Here is an 18,722-nt window from a genome sequence, read left to right as displayed (position 1 = left end):
GAGAATGAATGGAAAGATGAACAGTGTATCGTGAGGTCAGGGAATTTTCTCCCAATTGATTATAAGGGTAGTATAATATTATAACAGTGGATTTCAAGGAAAAACTAACGAAGGGGGTTAGGTCTTTGTCACTGTAGGGGGGCTTTTGTAATTGACCCAAAAATTTAAAAGGGAAATTTTCATTTTAGTATCTAGACTTCGGGGTAGTGTCAAGCCAATGCCCAAACTTTTAAAAACTATCAATTTAGTCTAAAACTGTTAATAGACGTTAAGTGGCATGTAAAATGACACAAATGACCTTTGGATGTCATCTAATTTTTTTTACAAGGAAGAAGACAATGAATTGTACATAAAAAAATATCTCACTCGGTTTCTCTATAAACTAAAGGAAAATTATCCAAAACTCACCATGGCTTTTCACTATTTCTCTTTAATTCACCATAACTTTTCAAAATGTCTAAAACTCACCATGTCATTGAGTTTTTATTTTCTAAAACTCACCTTCCACTAAAGTACCATTAATATTCACTAACAGAAGTTGTCCACATCAGCATAAATATAATTCACTTGACCAAATTTCCCCTAACAAGCGAATTAGAGAAAAAAAGAGGTTCATTTAGGTTTCTCTCTCCCATTTTGCCAACCTTTGCCCTTCCTCCGTCACTCAAAATTTCCAGCCCTCAACTGTCTCTCTCTCTCTTCACTCTTAACCCAAAAAAGGGTTTCGTTTCTTTTGGGTTCTCTTTGCTTTGCTTCACAAATCAGTAGAACATAATAGAAAGGAAGGATTTTTCTTCTTTCTTCTTATATATATATATATATATATATATATATATATATATATATATATATATATATATATATATATATATATATGTATTGTTTCTTTTGGAATTGTAATCTATTGAGGTGATTTAGATCTTTATTTTGGAGGAGATTAGATTGCTTTCTTCGGCCTTCGGGTCATGAATAAAAAAATTATTCACTGTTCTGTTTTGACTTCTGAGTGGCTTGGCCTGGTTGAAGTGAGGTCTTAAAGAGACAACAGAACCCCAATCCCCAAGAAATCCAATCCAATCCAAAACCCTTCTCAAAAATCAGAATAAAACAAAGAGCAAATCAACCTAATGAACAAAAGAAATCAAGCTTCGGTGGCAAAAAACTCTGAAGGAGAAAAGAAGGAAGAGCAACAAGGGCCAAGTAACTCCTTAGATTAAGAGACCTGGGTTTTGTTAAGGAGATTGATAAGCAAGAGAAGAACATGGGCATGCCTATTGGTGTTGGTGTACACTCTTCTTCTGTCTTCGTCATGGAACCTCCTTCGTTCCATTCTATCTTTGGTATAATTCCAATGTCTCTTCCACTTCTTCTAATAGAGCTGGAGTTGCTGGGTGGCCAGCTCTTTACGCCTAGGTGCTCTTTAGCGCTGTGTTTGGTTTGCTTTCTATGGTGGCAGTGTTGGCTCTTCTCACTTTCTGTAGTAAGCCTTGTCGGTCTCTGGTGCAAGAAGGGAGGAAGATCACGACAGATATTATGGGGTTTGCCATCAAAGTTGTGATCAGGAAAGGGAATATTTGGCTACTGTGTTTATAGAATCAAGAGAAGTCTTTTTCTTAGAATACTTAATGCTTTCATTTCTTAATATAATTGGCCATTACTTATGATTTTGCTTGTTTGAAATCAAAAACAATTATGTGATATTTGTTTTTTTTTTTTTTTTGTTCCGTTTTGAAAAACAAAATCATACACTCCATGTGTATATATTTTATATTTTTCTATGAAGGGTAAAATGGTAATATATTAACAACCGTTAGTCTGTTTAATATCAAGTTAGTAACAAGTGAGTTTTAGACATTATGAAAAGTTATGGTGAGTTTAAGAGAGAAATGTTGAAAAGTCATGGTGAGTTATGGACAATTTCTCTAAACTAAATAAATACTTTTGCTATCCCTAAAGGCATCCGAGAATCATGTTACATACCTAAATGAAGTCAAAACACGAGTCAGATCTTCTTGTTTGACTTGGAGCGTATCTCGCTCAATCTCTCTATAAAAATGGTTCTCGTGGGACCAAAATTTCTCTAAAGTCGTAGGACTCAATACCTCAATCTTCTCGTGTTTCTCTCTTTCTCTCTAGACGTCCAACCATGGCATCTCTGACCTGTGTGGCATCCAATCTTGTCCCTCTCTTAAATGGCACCACTAACGCCACTACCGCTGCTGATTACATTTGCAACCAGTTTAGTGCCGTGCAAAATAGTTTCATGGACAAATCTCATGCCATCAACAACGCTTACCTACTCTTCTCGTTCTACCTCACCTTCGCTCTGTTCATGCCAAGATTACCATGAACATAATGCTCACTAACGTGCTCGACGGTGATTTGTTTTACTATCTCTTTGGGTTTGCCTTTGCCTTCAATTCTCCTTCCAATGACTTCATCGGCCGTCACTTCTTCGGCATGAAGGCATTCCCATCAAAGTTGTTTGATTATAGTAACTTCCTATATCAGTGGGCTTTTTCCATCGTTGTTGCTAGGATCACTAGCAGCTCTATAGCGAAGAGAATCTAATTCGTCGCTTACCTCATTTACTCGGCCTTCTTGACGGGTTTCATGCACCTGGTTGTGTTTCATTGGTTCTGATCAGCTGACGATTGAGCCAATACCTACCATAACGATAACTTGTTGATTGGATAAAGAGTCATCGGCTTCACTAGATCAAATCTAGTTTATTTAGTTGGGGGGTATGGCTAGACTTTGGGGGCTCTCATCAAAGGGCCTAGAATTGGCCGGTTTGATCACGTCGATCGATCTTTAGCTTTGTGTGGTCATCCAAGGTCCACCATTACCATATCTTAATCTATCATGCCTAAGAGAAATTATGAGTTCTGATCCCACTTCTAATGCATCGTATGTATGGGGATGCCCACCTTGGCTCTACCTCTAGTTCACGTTTGTAAGGGCCGCTGGAATGCACCCAAGAAGGTCCTTCATGCTCAAGAATGTCGAGAAGTAATGTTTCTCTGGGTAGCAAATCTAGGGACTTATGCAAGGAAGTTTGAACTTGGTCTAGAGCCACTCATCCTACACCACCAACCTTGCATGTTGACGCATCAGGATGAAGAATTGAGACCCAACAGAGAAGCTCTAAAAATGTGCTTAAGGCATCAACACATCAGCCCCATGTGCCATGTACCAATCATAGATGTTGGACTCATCTTTGGGAATCTCAATGAAGCTCTGGTTTGATTGTTGGAGGGCATTATAGGTGAAAGCAAAGGAGTGGAGAAGGATGCAGGTGGAGGAAATGAGAGAAAACATGGAGTTAATGGAGTTATGAAGGAGTGCATTGGTGAGGAGGTGACGAGTTGAGGAGATGAGAGTTGGAGAGCCATGTTGGGTGGGTTTAGAGTGGATGACTCAACCAAAGAAGACACTATGAAAGGTTGGGTCATAAGCGTAAAAGGTATCTGCATGGATGTAGATATTGAAGAGGGCCTCTAGTTTCTGCTTGTTAGGTTGTTGGTGGAAGTAGAGTTCCCAAAGTGGGGCTAAGGGGAGAGGGGTGGTGGTCAAGAAGAGCACTTGATCATTCCATTATTGTTCATTGTCTCTCTGGATTAGTTTCAGTTTCAAGGAAGAAGACGATGAACAGTGTCTTCTTTAAAAGGGTAATTTTGGAATTTCAAAATGTTATAAATCACATGTGACATCATGTGTGTTAGTTAACTGACAGACTACTAATGACAAGTACTAATTTGACAGCTTTTGAAAGTTTGGGTACTATAGTGGCACATTCTGAAGTTCGAATACTAACTTGACACAATCCCCCAAAGTGAAACTTTTCCAATTTAAAATTGGGTTAAAGAATTAAAGTACCATTTTACAAATAGATAATAAGGCCATGTTTGGCATCCATCTAGAGAATCATTTCTGGCAATTTTTCTGATTCTCTGGATGAGAAACATGTTTAGGTTTAACCAATTTATAGAATCGTTTCAATTCTGGATGGAATCCCTTCCAAAATCGAGTGACTCTGTGAAGTGATTTTTTTTTTCATTTCTTAGCATGAGAATTTCTCATTCCATTGTTTCTCGCTACGTCCTTTATGGTACGTTTGGTTGTTGTAACTAAGATGGGAAAATGGGAATATTCTTATTAGATTCCCATTTTCAAGCATTTGGTTGATGAGATGGGATGCAAAATAGTGATGTGCAGTTTCCTAAAACTTAGGATGCGGGGTCACACTGACCCCAGTGAGAAAGAGAAAACACTGAGAAAAAAATATCAAGTTGTCTCAACTATGACTAGAGTCATCCTCTCACTGCCTCAACACCTCAACAACGATTGAATCTCCGACAATGTTTCAGACAACATCCAGCCAAGTTAAGACCATATCTATAACTCCTAAACCTTGGTGATTCTTTTCTTCCCATTTTTGGATTTCTAGCTCTCTTCCCACAGGTTGTAACACACGGTCATTCGCCGACTAAAATCCATTGTTTCCGGTGATATCAAGTTATGGTTATTTATAGATCTATGTGTGTATATTGAAGATCTAACATTTTTATCCATTGTTTTTTGTCTATAAGGTTTAAATGTTTCCATTCAACTACAAAAAGGTAATATAGCTCTCTCTCCATTACTTTCCTTGCTTTCACTTGTGTATTTTTGTTTTATTTTAGGAGGAGGAAATGCTTTGAAAACCCAACTTACTCTCAATTAACTATGAGGTCTCTGAAGTCTCAAGTTAAGAAAGATTTGAAGCGATTCTCTGCCCCTTGGTCTCTTCGGTTTAATTCTAACTGTCTTTTGAACTGTGGAGTCTAAACTTCTCTGATCATCCATAGCTTCCAAAGGCCAGTTGATGGCATGGGAATAGGGGTAAGTCACCTCTCATTCTCTTAGCTCTGAATCAAATAACCCAAGTTAAGCTTCATAGTTTCATTTTTCTGTATTTGGTTTGTATATGATTTTGTTTCTTTGAAGTAATTCATGAAGCTCTCTCTATTTATGCTTAATTATGATGTATCTATATTCTATGGTATTGTTTAACTTTGTTCAGTTACTTTCAATTTATTCCACGCCTTTTGGATATTGATGAAGGAAGATTTGGCCCGACCTCCCTATTACGTGACACGTGGCAGAAACAACAGCTCGGCAAAAGGGGCCAAGCCTAGGTGGGAACAAGGGGACACGAGCGGACTGAACTCCCTACCGGGGGCCCGAACTGACCCACCTTGTAACGGCTCGGGATACACTTCGCCGAACTGACCTTGTAACAGCTCGGGTTATACTTGCCAAACTAACCTTGTAACAGCTCGGGTTATACTTCGCCGAACTGACCCACCTTGTAAGAGCTCGGGATACACTTCGCCGAACTGACCCACCTTGTAACAGCTCGGGTTATACTTGCCAAACTAACCTTGTAACAGCTCGGGAAACACTTCGTCGAACTGACCCACCTTGTAACAGCTCGGGATACACTTCGCCGAACTGACCCACCTTGTAACAACTCGGGATACACTTCGCCGAACTGACATGCCCTATAGATACCTCCGAGCTCAAACACCGCCATCGGGATACACTAAGGAAGTTCGTGCCCAAGGGCGCCGCGCCTGACTGACTTGGGATCTGACGTTTGGCAGTAGCACCCTAAACGGCCACCTGCCACCGCCACTGACACCGCCATCTCCAGTTAGATGACGGTTAGGCAGTGACGGTTCTCTCTCAGCAGAAAGGACAATGGCCGAATTGACAAGCACAAGGGTAATCATACTTGACCTGACAAGGGCCCCGGGACGAGTGCACGAAGTGACTATAAGAGCCCCCTGCCCCCCGACAACAGAGGTATGCAAACTTTGCGCTATCTGGTATTACCTTGCTTTTGAAGGATTCTAACTTGAGCTTCGGAGCCTCTACACCGGGTTCCCCCCGGAGCTTCCCCATCTCCTCCGTTTCAGGTTCCCTGCTACCCCGTTCAGAAGCAAGGCCGCGAGTAGCTAAGACCGGCCGGATCGCGCTCCATCAAATATCTTGCTTTATAGCTGATGGGAGTTCTTTTTAATTCAGATTTTAGCAAAGCCTAGGTGAAAATTTTATTTTAATTTCACATTCTTTAGCGTTCTTAGGGATATTCAACTCTTGGTTGTTTGTTAGTTGGGTTTATTCTTCCAAACTCTTTAGTTGTGGTCTTTCCTAGTTGGAATTATACAAGGGATCCGATTTGGGTTTAGTTCTTTGGTTAATAAGTGATGAGTGGTGAAAATTTTGAGTCTATTGGTTGTCATTAATGTGCCATGAATACCTTGCTTGAAAACTTGTGGGAGATCATAAATTAGATGTGAATGAAAAAAATTTGATGTGAATGAAATTAGATGCTCTATATATATGATGTGAATGAAAAAAAAAAACCATCAGAAATTAGATGTTCTATATATTTGATGAAAATCAAGGCAAGACCATAGTAGCAATTTAGCTAGTAAGGTCTGACCAGAAGTGCCAGAATGAATTGGTAGCCTCTTTAATATCAACACAAATCAATATCCGCTTGGGAAGTATGGCTACAAAATTTTCCCATCAACCAAACACTGAGAACCAAATTCTGTAGGATAATATGTCTCAATAAACAAACACGGAATGCCAAAATGAGAAAATAGATTTTCCTTTCTCATCCCATCCCTTCTCATCCTATTGTTTCTCGGCAACCAAATGGACCATTAAGTAAAACGAACACATGATCCAATCATACGTGAGAGAAAGGGTAGACTAGTAATTTCTCACAAAAAACATAACCAGACTCAAAGAAACCCCAGCACCCCTTCATTCTTTCGTCATTCTTCATTGTTTCTCTACTTGACATATCTCCTCTACAACGGTAGAAAGAATCTTCTCAGTTGGTGATCGATCTCTCCTGTACCACAATTGTCCTTCATTTTTAATATAAAAAAAAAGCTTTTTGTTGCTACAAAGTCTACAAACCATTCATCCAAAACAGAAAGATCCATCTTCTTCTTTTTTTGTAGTAATATATACCCACACCCAACTCACCTCGCCGATTAATAGGTAAGTTCATATGGTTTGTAAACTAAGATAGCAATTGAGATTTCAAAAGCCTTAAACCTCTTATTTTCTAGCAGTATATACCCACCTCTGTTGATTTCTGATACTGATGAAGGTTCTCTAATGGGGCCCTATTCGAATCCAATAACAACTGAGATAGTGATTGTAATACATGGCCGAGGAATGGATCACATAGTTTGCTCGAGCCCTACAAGCGAGTTGGACTGCAAAAATAAGTGGTTTAAGGTCATAGAGGGAAATGTCTTTTCCATTCCACCTTTCCATCTTACAACCCAAATTTTGTTCAATAACGATTTGTTTGTTATCATGGGATTCAAGACAATGGCAAAGAAAAACCACCTTGAGTTCCTAGGTGGGAAAAGCTAAGTTTCGGAGACTTGATATCAGATTGCACACCGTGCGTAGAGGAGAAAGAAGTTGCAATGTAGGAGGACATTCAAAAGGAAAGACAAGAATAGGAGGTGGAACAAAGGAAAAGAGAGGAGCAAAAGCAAGAGGGAGAGACAAAGGAGGAAGAGGAGGGACAATGGAGGCAGGGAGAGGAGGAACAAAGAAAGCGAGAGAAGCAAGAGGCAAAGATAGAGGAGGAAGCAAAGAGAAGACAAAAGCAAAGATGGAGAAGGTAGGGAGAGGGGGAAGAGAGAAAAAATGAGGAGGAAGAGGGTGGGGAACAAGATCAACAAGAGCAAGAGGTAGATTCAGAGTTCTCAAAAGAAAAAGATTAGAGAGTCAAGCACTAGCCACCTGAACTATTACCATATTACCATCTATCTAGTGAGTGTTAAATAAAATAAAAGGCATTTGAACACTCTTAGAAGGTAGAGTGTTTGGGTCAAGTTTTGAATTTTTCTTGCATTAACTGGGTCATTGGCAAAAAGTCCAATGGGGATGATGTAGTGGGTAAGAAGAAATGCCTAGTTGAGACACATTCCATCATGTTGTCTGCTATTATCTCTTTAAGAAATGAATATTTGAGCTTGAGAAGGCTCAAAATATGGATCTGCATTAAAAATATGTTATATTCTCTATGTGATTTAACAAGTTGTTCAATATTTCATTGTGCAAAATTGTGTATTATCTAGTGGAAGGTGAGGTGATTCTAAGAAATTGGGCTATGTTTGTTTGAAGGAAAAGGTAGGGAAAGGAAGGGAAAGATAGGGAAACCAATACAAGGTTTGTAAAGGTTTCCCAACCTTTCCCTTCCTTTCCCTACATTTTCCTTCAAACCAAACATAGCCTTGGGGTATTGATTTGTTGTATTCTTCATGGACTTTGAATTCTCGACTCCTAGTTTAAGTTAATATGGTTTGAATTACCCTGTGTAGTTCTGAAATTTGGTTGCAATTTATCTTATTTTTAGAATAAGTAATGCCTTTAATAAATACCTATATTATTCATCAAACTTGAATGGTAAATTCGATTTTGTAGATATCTGTCCATGTAAGCCCACAAAGATATATGTAGCCTATAGAAATCCTATATTATTCATAAAATTTGATTATTTAGTTCTGAAATGTGATTTTATAGAATTGATTCCAAGAAATTGGTTGTTGCCAAATGTGATTTTATTTTTAAGAAATAGTAATATGATGACTGAGCCAAATACATCTGGCATTTCTCTAGATGAAAATTCCCAAAGTTCATCTTTTCTGAAAGGATTCTGAGAATGAGAATCCCCAAAATTGATGCCAAATAGGGTCTAACTTACCTATTGTTTGAAGAATCACTTAAAGTATCATTGAGTTTTTTTTTAATGGACAAAATCCTCCCCTAATGTTAGTGTGCCATTATAGTTCATTTCATTCGTATGTGATGTTACGTAATTTATATAATTTTTCTTAATTCCAAAACTACTCTTTTATAATTGATTTTGTTCATTATTGTTCTTCAATTTTTCAAAACAAAACCCAATGGCATTGTGGTAACATAGACTATTTAGGTTGAAAATGTTGCTCTTTCAAAATATATTTGATGGAGGCCAAACCTGATACTGAAATGGTTACAAGCATTTGTCGTTAATCATAACCCCTCTCTTTGTTTTTCTACTATATATATAAGAAGAATTGAACATACTAATTGGTCAAACTTGATCTTTTTTTTTTTTTTGCAAAAAGCCCTATAAATAATATAATAATATAATATATAATGCATATATTTATATATAATATACATATAATACATAATATATATGAAAATTATAGGGAAAACTTCACTTACCCCCACCTAACAAATTCTAATTTCATTGTATAGGGGGGATTGATGCCAATACAAAGGGGGTAATGGTGTTTAGGTGGGGTGTTAATCAAAAATTTCAATTGATTGTTTTTTCGATTTTTGACGAGAACTTGTAGACATGTGAATTTTTAAGTCAAATAAATGGGCTTAATTTACATGACAACCTCTAAATAATATGGGCCTCCATGGGCCCAAGCCCAAGTCTACATAAGTATGTCTTGGTGGCCTAAGGATCAAAGTGTATAAAGTCCAATTTGGTCCATCTCTTATTGTAATAGGGTGGTCCCATTGGTAAGATCACTGACTCCTACATAATGGTCCATATATAGGAGTTAATGCTAATCTAACACCCTACTCACATTGGATTGGTTAGCTAAGTGGGCTGAGGTGGCAGCCTTAACCCTTGGCTATAAATAACGTTGCCTAGGAAGAAAGATGGTTCCTCTTCCTTTTGGAGAATCACATTGCAAGAAGCACTCACACACCAAGACTTGAGGATTGCAAGCAACTACAAGCTCATACAAATTTCAACAACTTCAAGATCAAGAGAGAAGAAAGAAGGGAAAAGCTTCTTAATTCTCTACAATTCACTTGGATTCAAGCTTTCCAAAGAAGATCAAACCACCACAAAAGGGCTCTTCTTAGAGAAGCATCTTTCACAGCCGATCAAGCGCGAAACCCAAGAGAAGAAATCTACATCAAATCTTCCAAAGCACCAAAATCAAGGAAATTTACATAAACACTTCAAGAAGTACAAGAAACACACCAACAACCCTTGTCTTCATCAAATTCGACCGTTAATTAGAGGTTGCTCACATCATCGAGTAAAAATCAAAGAGAGCTCATTCCCTTGTATTACAAATTTATTTTTGTAGGTTGTCTACATATTTTGTGTTAATTGAAATACACGAAATTTGTGTTGACAATTTTCTGGTACGCCCGATGGAACGCTCTCTTCCATTCATATTTTGAGTCAACAACTACAACAGTCATCCAATGGCTGCCAAGAAGGTTGCAACTTCCTTCAATAAGCCCTCTGGTGCTTTTGGTTCTTCCTACAACTGTTCTGTCACACGTGCCATGGCAAAATCCTACAAAGTGTAGCTACTGTCTCCAGTGGGGCTTCCTTCATGAAAAATTACCAAGGCAACTACTCTACAGAAGGAAAGCCTCTTCAACTCTCCAAACATTGATGTGAAAGGAAAAATGCACATTCTCTCAGATGACCAATCCAGCAGTGCGTTGAGGACAGAGTCATACTCCTCTCCATCATACAACTCCTACTCTACTTCTAGTGGTGTCGTACTTGTGATGATGACAAAAGCCGTGACGATGGAAGAACGACTCCAGAAGATGGCCGAAGCCATTGACAACCTCAAGAGCTCCAATGCTAAGAAGGATCTCTAGATTGCCTTCTTGATGAACAAACTTGAGATACAAAACCACCAATCAGAATCCAGTCAAGGACTTTCTCAACCTCCAGAATTCACTCCGCCAATGACTCCCAACCTCCAAGAGCAATTGAAGTAGCAACAAGAGGAGCATGATCGTGTCATAGTGCAGAACATGATACAAGACACCACCCAAGTCTCTGTTGCTTCTCTAATAGTGCAACAACTTCAGTACATGATCAGTGACACCATAAGGGCTCAATATGGAGGAATTCCACATACCTCTCTAATGTATGCCAAACCATACACTTGTTGCATTGATGAGATGCGCATGCTAGTCGGCTACCAACCTCCTAAATTTCAATAGTTCGATGGGATGGAGAAATCTGAAGTAGCACATATCCCACTTCATCGAAACTTGCAGCAATGCGAGAACTTTCAACGACCAAATGGTGAAGCAGCTTGTTCGCTCCCTCAAGTCTACAACATTTGATTAGTACACCGACATCCAACCAGTCTTCATTGATAGTTGGGTTCAACTTAAGAGGGAATTCCTCACTTGCTTCTACTATACACATCAAACTGTTAGACTTCATGAACTCTCCAATACAAGGAAAAGAAAGGATGAGTCCATCATCAACTACATCGCGTGGTGGAGAAACCTCACCTTTCAATGCAATGAACAAATCAATCAATCCTCTGCCATAGATGTATGCGTTCAAGGGATGCATTGGGGACTATTCTATAGCCGCAAAGGGAACATGCCTACCACCTTCGAAGAGTTAGTTACTCGAGTTCATGATTTGGAGATCCAGATAGCCAAGCATGGGAATCCCCAACGAAATGATCATTGTGAAAAGAAAAAAGGTAAGAAAGAAGTCCAGGACCTTAAGACCTCCTCCTCCAAAGGAAAGGAAATCATGAATACTACCACTGCACTAGTTAAGATCTTTGGTAAGAAGAAGACGAAGACCAAAGTGAATTCTTTTACAAACCAAGGCCAAGAGAAGTCTAGGCCTACTCTAAAGGAACTAGAAGAGGAGTATCCATTCCCTGACTCCGATGTTCTAGAAATGCTCAACCATGAGCTTCTACCGCTCAAGCGACCTAAAGAGTAAGGACGTGTGACAGACCCCAAGTATTGTAAGTACTGTTGAATGATAAGTCATCCAACTAAAAAGTATTTTGTCTTGAGGGACAACTCACAAAACAAGGAAAGATCGAGTTAGATCTTGGTTTTCACTACTATTATTGTCACCATGGTGACTTTTGGGTCTTTTAACCTAGTACCACTGCAACCCTTTACAAGTTCTTCCTCCTCTACTTAAGCTACAGTGAGTGTCCAGACCTCAAGGAACTCTGCACTTGCAAAAGGGAAGTCAACAACATAGCACAACTCAGTGGATTCTCTTCAAATTATGGAGATTGGGGGCAAAGTAGTTGGACCCTCAATGACATCTTTTCCTATGGTATCCCTCCCACAAGGGGCAGTTCCTGTCCAATTTATTGTTGATCAAGAGGTGACCACTATCTATGCCTATCCTGACATGCCAATGTTCAGGAATCCCAATATCCCAACTCTCTATGAGTTGATGACTGATGACTTGGACTATTGGGAAGAGTCATTTGTTTCAAAAGATGAGATAGAAGATGGGTGGTCCACCTTCACCAGCAAGAAACCCAAGGAGAAGGTATACCACCAACATGAAGGAATCATTTCGAATGGGGGTAAGGCTATCCCTGTCTACTCTAGTGACTCAAAAACATCTCCTCAAGACAAGATCAGATGGACCATTGTCTCTCAGCATAAGATCAAGGCTCTTCGTCCCGTCGTCCCTACGCTAACCAGTCCAAAGCAAACTAGAAGATGGAAAGTACACAATGCCTCTAAAAGAAGAAAGTTTCAAAGAATAAAGCACCTCAGGTATAACTAGCTAGTGAGGAGGAAGTGCTTCAACAGGCTCATCTAACTCTAATAACCCTTTGGGAGTTCATGCCAAGAGAACTTTTTCCAGAAGAGTGTGTAACAACATACATGGTGACAGTTGATGAAGAGAAAACATCATCATTAGTAGAAGAAGCTTCGTCCGACGAGGACAAAGACATGACAAAGCTTCTTCAAGAGCACCCAATGTGTGACGACGAAGCAACAAAGCAATTGAAGGAAGTGCCATCCCACTTGAGCCTTATCCAAGCACTAAAACTACCACAGAAGGTTCGCTTTGCAATGGCGAAGACCCTGATTCTCCCCAACAAGTACCAAAGCAAAGTACCAAAGGGGGTGACTGCGTGGATTGCATGGCACAATTACCTTCACAGATGAGGATTTACAACTTAGGTCACATCCACATAACAAACCCTTGTATGTTGTTGGCTATGTTTGTGAATAGAAGATGCCACACATTCTCATTGATTGTGGATCTGCCATCAACATCATGTTAGTGTCCACTATGAAACAACTTGGGATTGACAAGGATGAATTGCTAAAGAGCAAGTCAACAATCCAAGGCTTCAATCAAAAGGGACAATGTGTCGTGGGCATGGTGCGTCTCGAGATAGAAATAGGGGACTTAACATCTTTGGCCCTTCTACATTTCTTTAATGCCAAGACATCCTACCAACTACTTTTGGGACGTCCTTGGTTGCATGAGACAGGATTGGTTCCTTTAACATGACACCAATGCTTCAAATACTACCACAATGGAACACAGAGGAAAGTAGTTGTCGAGCCAGAACCTTTCAATAAAGCCAAAGCACATTTTGTTGATACAAAGTTCTATGCTGACAAGGTCATTTCAGAAGCTCTTCCAGTCTCTATGCCGAAATCTTCCACAATGAAGGCTTGGAAGGAAAAGGAAGACATAACACATGAAGAAGAAAATGCACCTTCAACTGGTGACAAGAAGCATCTACAAAACTAGCATGCATCTGCTACCTTTCTAATAACAACACCATCAACTTCCTCTTCTTGTAACCAACTAGCCCCCGTGCTTCGTTACACACCAAAGTTAAAGAAAAGGGAAGGGAAACTACCTTTTGAGGTCATGGCTGCACAAAGCATTCAACCAATATTAAGGAGTGATATTGGAGTTCTTGAGAAGGATCTAGTGCTTCCAATCTAAAAGGATTTGTTAGAGCTTCATCAGCTAGTAAAGTAGGACAACATCAAGAAGTGTAGTTTGACCCCAACGCTGAGGAGCTCCTCGAGAAGGTAGGTTACAAAGAAGGTGAAAATTGTCAATTAGGGAACCTTGAGCCAGTCCTTACAAGTGAACAAGTTTATGGCCTAACAAAGACGCAAAGAGCTTTACAAAGTGGAGGCTCCCACATCCCTCAGCAAAATGTTGGCTTAGGATACCATCGGATTCCACCAACTCAAATTTCATGAAGGAAAGCGTTATCCAACCACATCACTATAAAAGTGGTGGACAAGAAAGAAAAAAAGTATAGACAATAGAGTTTAGTCTTCAGTCGGCTAGGAGAACCGAGAGAAAGACAATTAGTGTTCAACAGGCTTGGAGGACAACATGCTACTCCAGTGTCATCTGCTCAACTATAAAGGACAACATGCTATTCCCGCATAGGACCACAAAACACCATTGCTATAAAGGAGAAGTTAGAGCCTGAAGTGTTGCTCCTTCTCAGATGAAGAGGGTGGCCAACTTGGAAGTTTCCTCTAATGAGACCTTGACAGTTAGACAATAGACTATTGTCATTACATCTCCATCATCTTCTCAATCAAAGTTCAACCTTCAACCAAGACGAATAATGAAAGAACAAAGTGAAGAGATAACTAAAGATGAAGACATTGTCTTAGTTAATCATATCACCATCAAGGAAGATGATGAAGATCTATCAAACTCTTCTTCAGATGAAGAACTTGAGCCTGCCCCACCTACCTTTAAAGGAGGCCAAGCTATAGTGGATGACTAGAATGAGTTGAACCTTGGCATTGAAGAATAACATAGACCTATTTACATCAGTGCACTCCTTAGCCCTGAAGAAGAAGCCAAACATTTCAAACTACTTTAGGAGCACAAGGATGTCTTTATTTGGACATACAAGGAAATGCTTGGGTTAGACCCAAAGGTTGCTGTCCACCAACTCTCTATTAGGCATGGGTATGACCGATCAAGCAATCACAATGTAAATTCTGGCCCAAGTTGATTCCACAAATTGAAGTAGAAATCAACAAGCTCATTGAAGGTAGTTTCATTCGAGAAGTTAAGTATCCAACTTGGATTGCAAATAGCCCCTGTGAGGAAGAAGAATGGTCAAATTTGGGTCTGTGATGACTTTCGAGACCTAAATCAAGCTTGCACAAAAGATGAATTTCCTTTGCCTATCACTGAACTTATGGTAGATGCAACTACAAGTCACAAGACATTATCCTTCATTGACGGTTCATCTGGATACAATAAAATTTGCATGGTGCCTAAGAATGAAGAACTCATGGCCTTCCGAACACCAAAGGGGATCTACTGTTACAAAGTGATGCCTTTTGGGCTTAAGAATGCCAGTGCCACGTACCATCACGTGATGCAACAAATCTTCAATGACATTCTTTACAAGAAGGTCGAGCGCTACGTCAATGACTTGGTTGTCAAGTCTAAGAAGAGAGAAGACCATCTCGATGATTTGCATAGCATCTTTAGTAAGTTAAGGAAATATCAACTAAAGATGAATCCTCTCAAGTGTGCATATAGAGTCACCTCAGGCAAGTTCCTCAGGTTCATTGTTTGCCAATGAGGCATTGAGATTGACAAGTCAAAGACTGACGCCATCCAAAACATGCCAGAGCCGCAGAATCTATAAGAGTTTAAGAGTCTCCAAGGATGACTGACTTATATTTGATGGTTCATCTCCAACTTGGCAGGACATTGTCAACCATTCAATAAGCTAATGGAAAAGGATGTTCCATTTGAGTGGGATGAGGCTTGCAAAAATGCCTTAGAGAGAATAAAATAATACCTCCTCAAACCCCAGTACTTGTTGCACCAATCCTTAAGAAGCCACTCATCTTATACATCACTGCACAAGACCAGTCATTGGGAGCCTTGTTGGCACAAGTCAATGAGGAAGGGAAAGAAAATGCACTCTATTACCTTAATCAGACACTAATACTCACCCATAGAGAAGACTTGTCTTGCTCTCATCTTTGTTATGAAGAAATTATGACATTACATGTTGGCACATTCTATCCACCTCATCTCAAGGACAAACCTCCTAAAGTACATCATGACACGGCTTGTACTTTCAGAGAGACTGGCTAAATGGGCTCTCTTCTTGTTAGAATTTGACATCACCTATGTCTCACAGAAGGCTATAAAAGGACATACACTAGCAGACTTTCTTGTAGATCACCCCATTCCAGTAGATTGGGAACTCTCTGAAGACCTTCCTGATGAAGAGATTTTCTACATGGACATCTTACCAGCATGGGTGATGTTTTTTGATGGAGCAACATGCAAAGATGGTGCAGGTGCTGGTGTTGTATTTGTCTCGCTACAAAGAGAAATCCTCTCATTCTTATTTGTCTTAACTGAGCTTTGCTCTAACAACATGGCAGAGTACCAAGCTTTAATCATTGGCTTAGAAATGACTCTTGACTTGGAAATCCACGACCTCACAGTCTATGGGGACTCGAAATTGGTAATCAACCAATTGAAGATAGAGCATGAGGTGCACAAGGACGACTTAGTTCCCTATTACCATTATGCAATCCAATTACAGAAGGAGTTCAAGCATGTTACCATTGAACATGTACGTAGAAGCGAAAACAAGCAAGCAGATGCCTTTGCTAATCTAGCAGTGGTCTTAGCACTCACGAGTGATGAAGCAATAGCAATACCTATTTGTGCAAAAAGGGTTCTCCCCCTTAAGTCACCTCGGGAAGAGATAGAGCAAGAAAGCAATGTGGCTTTTGTATTTTCTATAGATGTTAAGGACTAGAGACAACCCTTCATCAACTATTTGCAGCATGGGAAGTTGCCCGAAGATCCCAAGCATAGAGATGAGATACGGCATTGAGCACCTCGTTTCCTATACTACAATGACAGCTTCTATAGACACTCCTTCAATGATGTCTACATGAGGTGTATCCATGGAGACGAAGTCCATAGTGCACTCGAATAAGCACACTCTAGAGTTTGTGGTGCTCATTAATTAGGACCTAAGCTCCATGATCGCCTTAAGCGAATGGGCTTCTATTGGCCAACAATGGTACAAGACTCAATTGAATATACCAAAAGATGTTAGGCATGTCAAATTCATGGAGATTTTATTCGCCAACCACCAAAATCTTTATATCCTACAGTTGCATCATGGCCATTTGATGCATGGGAACTTGATGTGGTTGGTCCCTTGCCTAATTCATCATAACAGCAATGGATTACTTTTTCAAATGGGTTGAAGTGGTTCCTCTTTGAAAAGTAAATAAGAAGATGTTGTCAACTTTCTCTGGACTCACATTGTTTACTGCTAAGGTGTTTCATGTTACATAATCACGGATAACGTGAAGCCATTCTCAGCAGCATTGGTAACACAATTTTGTAATAAGTTTGGCATTAAATAGAGGTTTTCAACCATGTATAATGCAGTGGTCAATGAACTTACAGAGGTTTTTAACAAAACTCTGTGTAAATTACTTGAGAAAATTGTGTCCAAGTCCAAGAGAGATTGGCATGAATGCTTGGATGATGCCTTATGGGCATATCAGACATCTTACCGCACCACTACAAATGTAACTCCTTTTGCTTTAGTATATGGTGTAGAAACTGTACTTCCCCTAGAGAGACAAATGGACTCCCTAAGGATGGCTATCCAAGAGGGATTACATAAGATGTGAATGAAAAGCTACGACTAGTTGAGCTCAAAGCGCTAGACGAGAAAATGTTAGAAGTTCAACAAAGAATAGAGTGCTACCAAGCTTGTTTGGTTTGTACATTCAACAAGACGGTTCATCTTCGCTCATTTTAGAAAGGAGATCTTGTCCTTGTTGTTCGATGACCTATCATTCTCTCACACCGTTCAAGGAGGAAAGTTGACCTCAAATGGGATGGGCCTCACGTGGTGGAAGAAGTCTACACTAATGGTGCTTGTTTCCTTTTCATGCCAGAGGGTTTACGTCTTGCGCCCATTAATGGAAAGTACGTTAAGACGTACTACCCCTAATCTTTTGCATTGTAATGCTCTTGGCCTGCATGAGCCTAAAACTATGAACGACAAAACAAAAAAAAAACAAGTCTTTTTCATTGTAACACTCTTAACCTGCATGAGCCTAAACTCTAAATGATAAAACAAAAAAATAGGACTTTTTCATTTTAATGTTCCTGGTCCGCATGAGCCTAAACTCTAAATGATAAAAAAAAAAAAAAGGTCCTTTTCATTTTAATGCTCCTGGCCTGCATGAGCCTAAACTATGAACGAAAAAAAAAACAAGTCTTTTGTATTGTAACACTCCTTGCCCACATGAGCCAAATTATGAATGGCAAAACAAAAATTTCAAATGTGAGAATTTATTTCTCGGAAGAAAAAGAAGGAAATATCAAAGCCATTTCCAACATCATTTGATTACAATGTAGAATTTGTTTCATTTACAAGAGAAAGACCACTTCTTAGAGTTTTACATAATTAAATACACTCTTACAAAGAGCAATGGACGCTTCTACAAGTTGTATTGTCACTTAACATTGGCTTGCATTCCTACTTGTTGGTTGCCTTCAATTGTTTCAACTCATCATGCTGAGCCTTTCCACTACAAGTGCTTTACTATCTTCATATTACTTCTTGCTAGAGTATTGTCTATGGAGGTTAAGGAAAATTGTTGTTCCACATGCTTTTATTATTGCTCCTCTATTTCTTGCCGTTTCTCCTCAAATGTACAAGACATTACATCAATGTGGAGTTTCTTATTGTCAATGGAAGACATGTCAACTGATCTTTACCCATTTGTTTGTGTGGGTAAAGATCTTAACAACAAGCTTCCTTAGAAGGGGTACAAAGAATCTTCTC

The 18,722-nt window shown here is 39.4% G+C and overlaps 1 protein-coding gene across 1 annotated transcript; it reads left to right on the top strand.

Annotated features, from left to right (window-relative positions):
- Positions 1–15,947: 15,947 nt before the first annotated feature.
- On the top strand, positions 15,948–16,661 carry LOC148855253 (uncharacterized). Its single transcript, XM_088984891.1, has one exon. The coding sequence runs from the start codon at positions 15,948–15,950 to the stop codon at positions 16,659–16,661; it is 714 nt and encodes a 237-aa protein (XP_088841017.1).
- Positions 16,662–18,722: the final 2,061 nt, after the last annotated feature.

This window comes from Nelumbo lutea, chromosome 4, assembly GCF_056320005.1.
Source record: "Nelumbo lutea isolate HS-2025 chromosome 4, American lotus-T2T, whole genome shotgun sequence".
Lineage (NCBI taxonomy): Eukaryota > Viridiplantae > Streptophyta > Magnoliopsida > Proteales > Nelumbonaceae > Nelumbo > Nelumbo lutea.
This window is presented reverse-complemented; position numbering and strand designations above follow the sequence as displayed.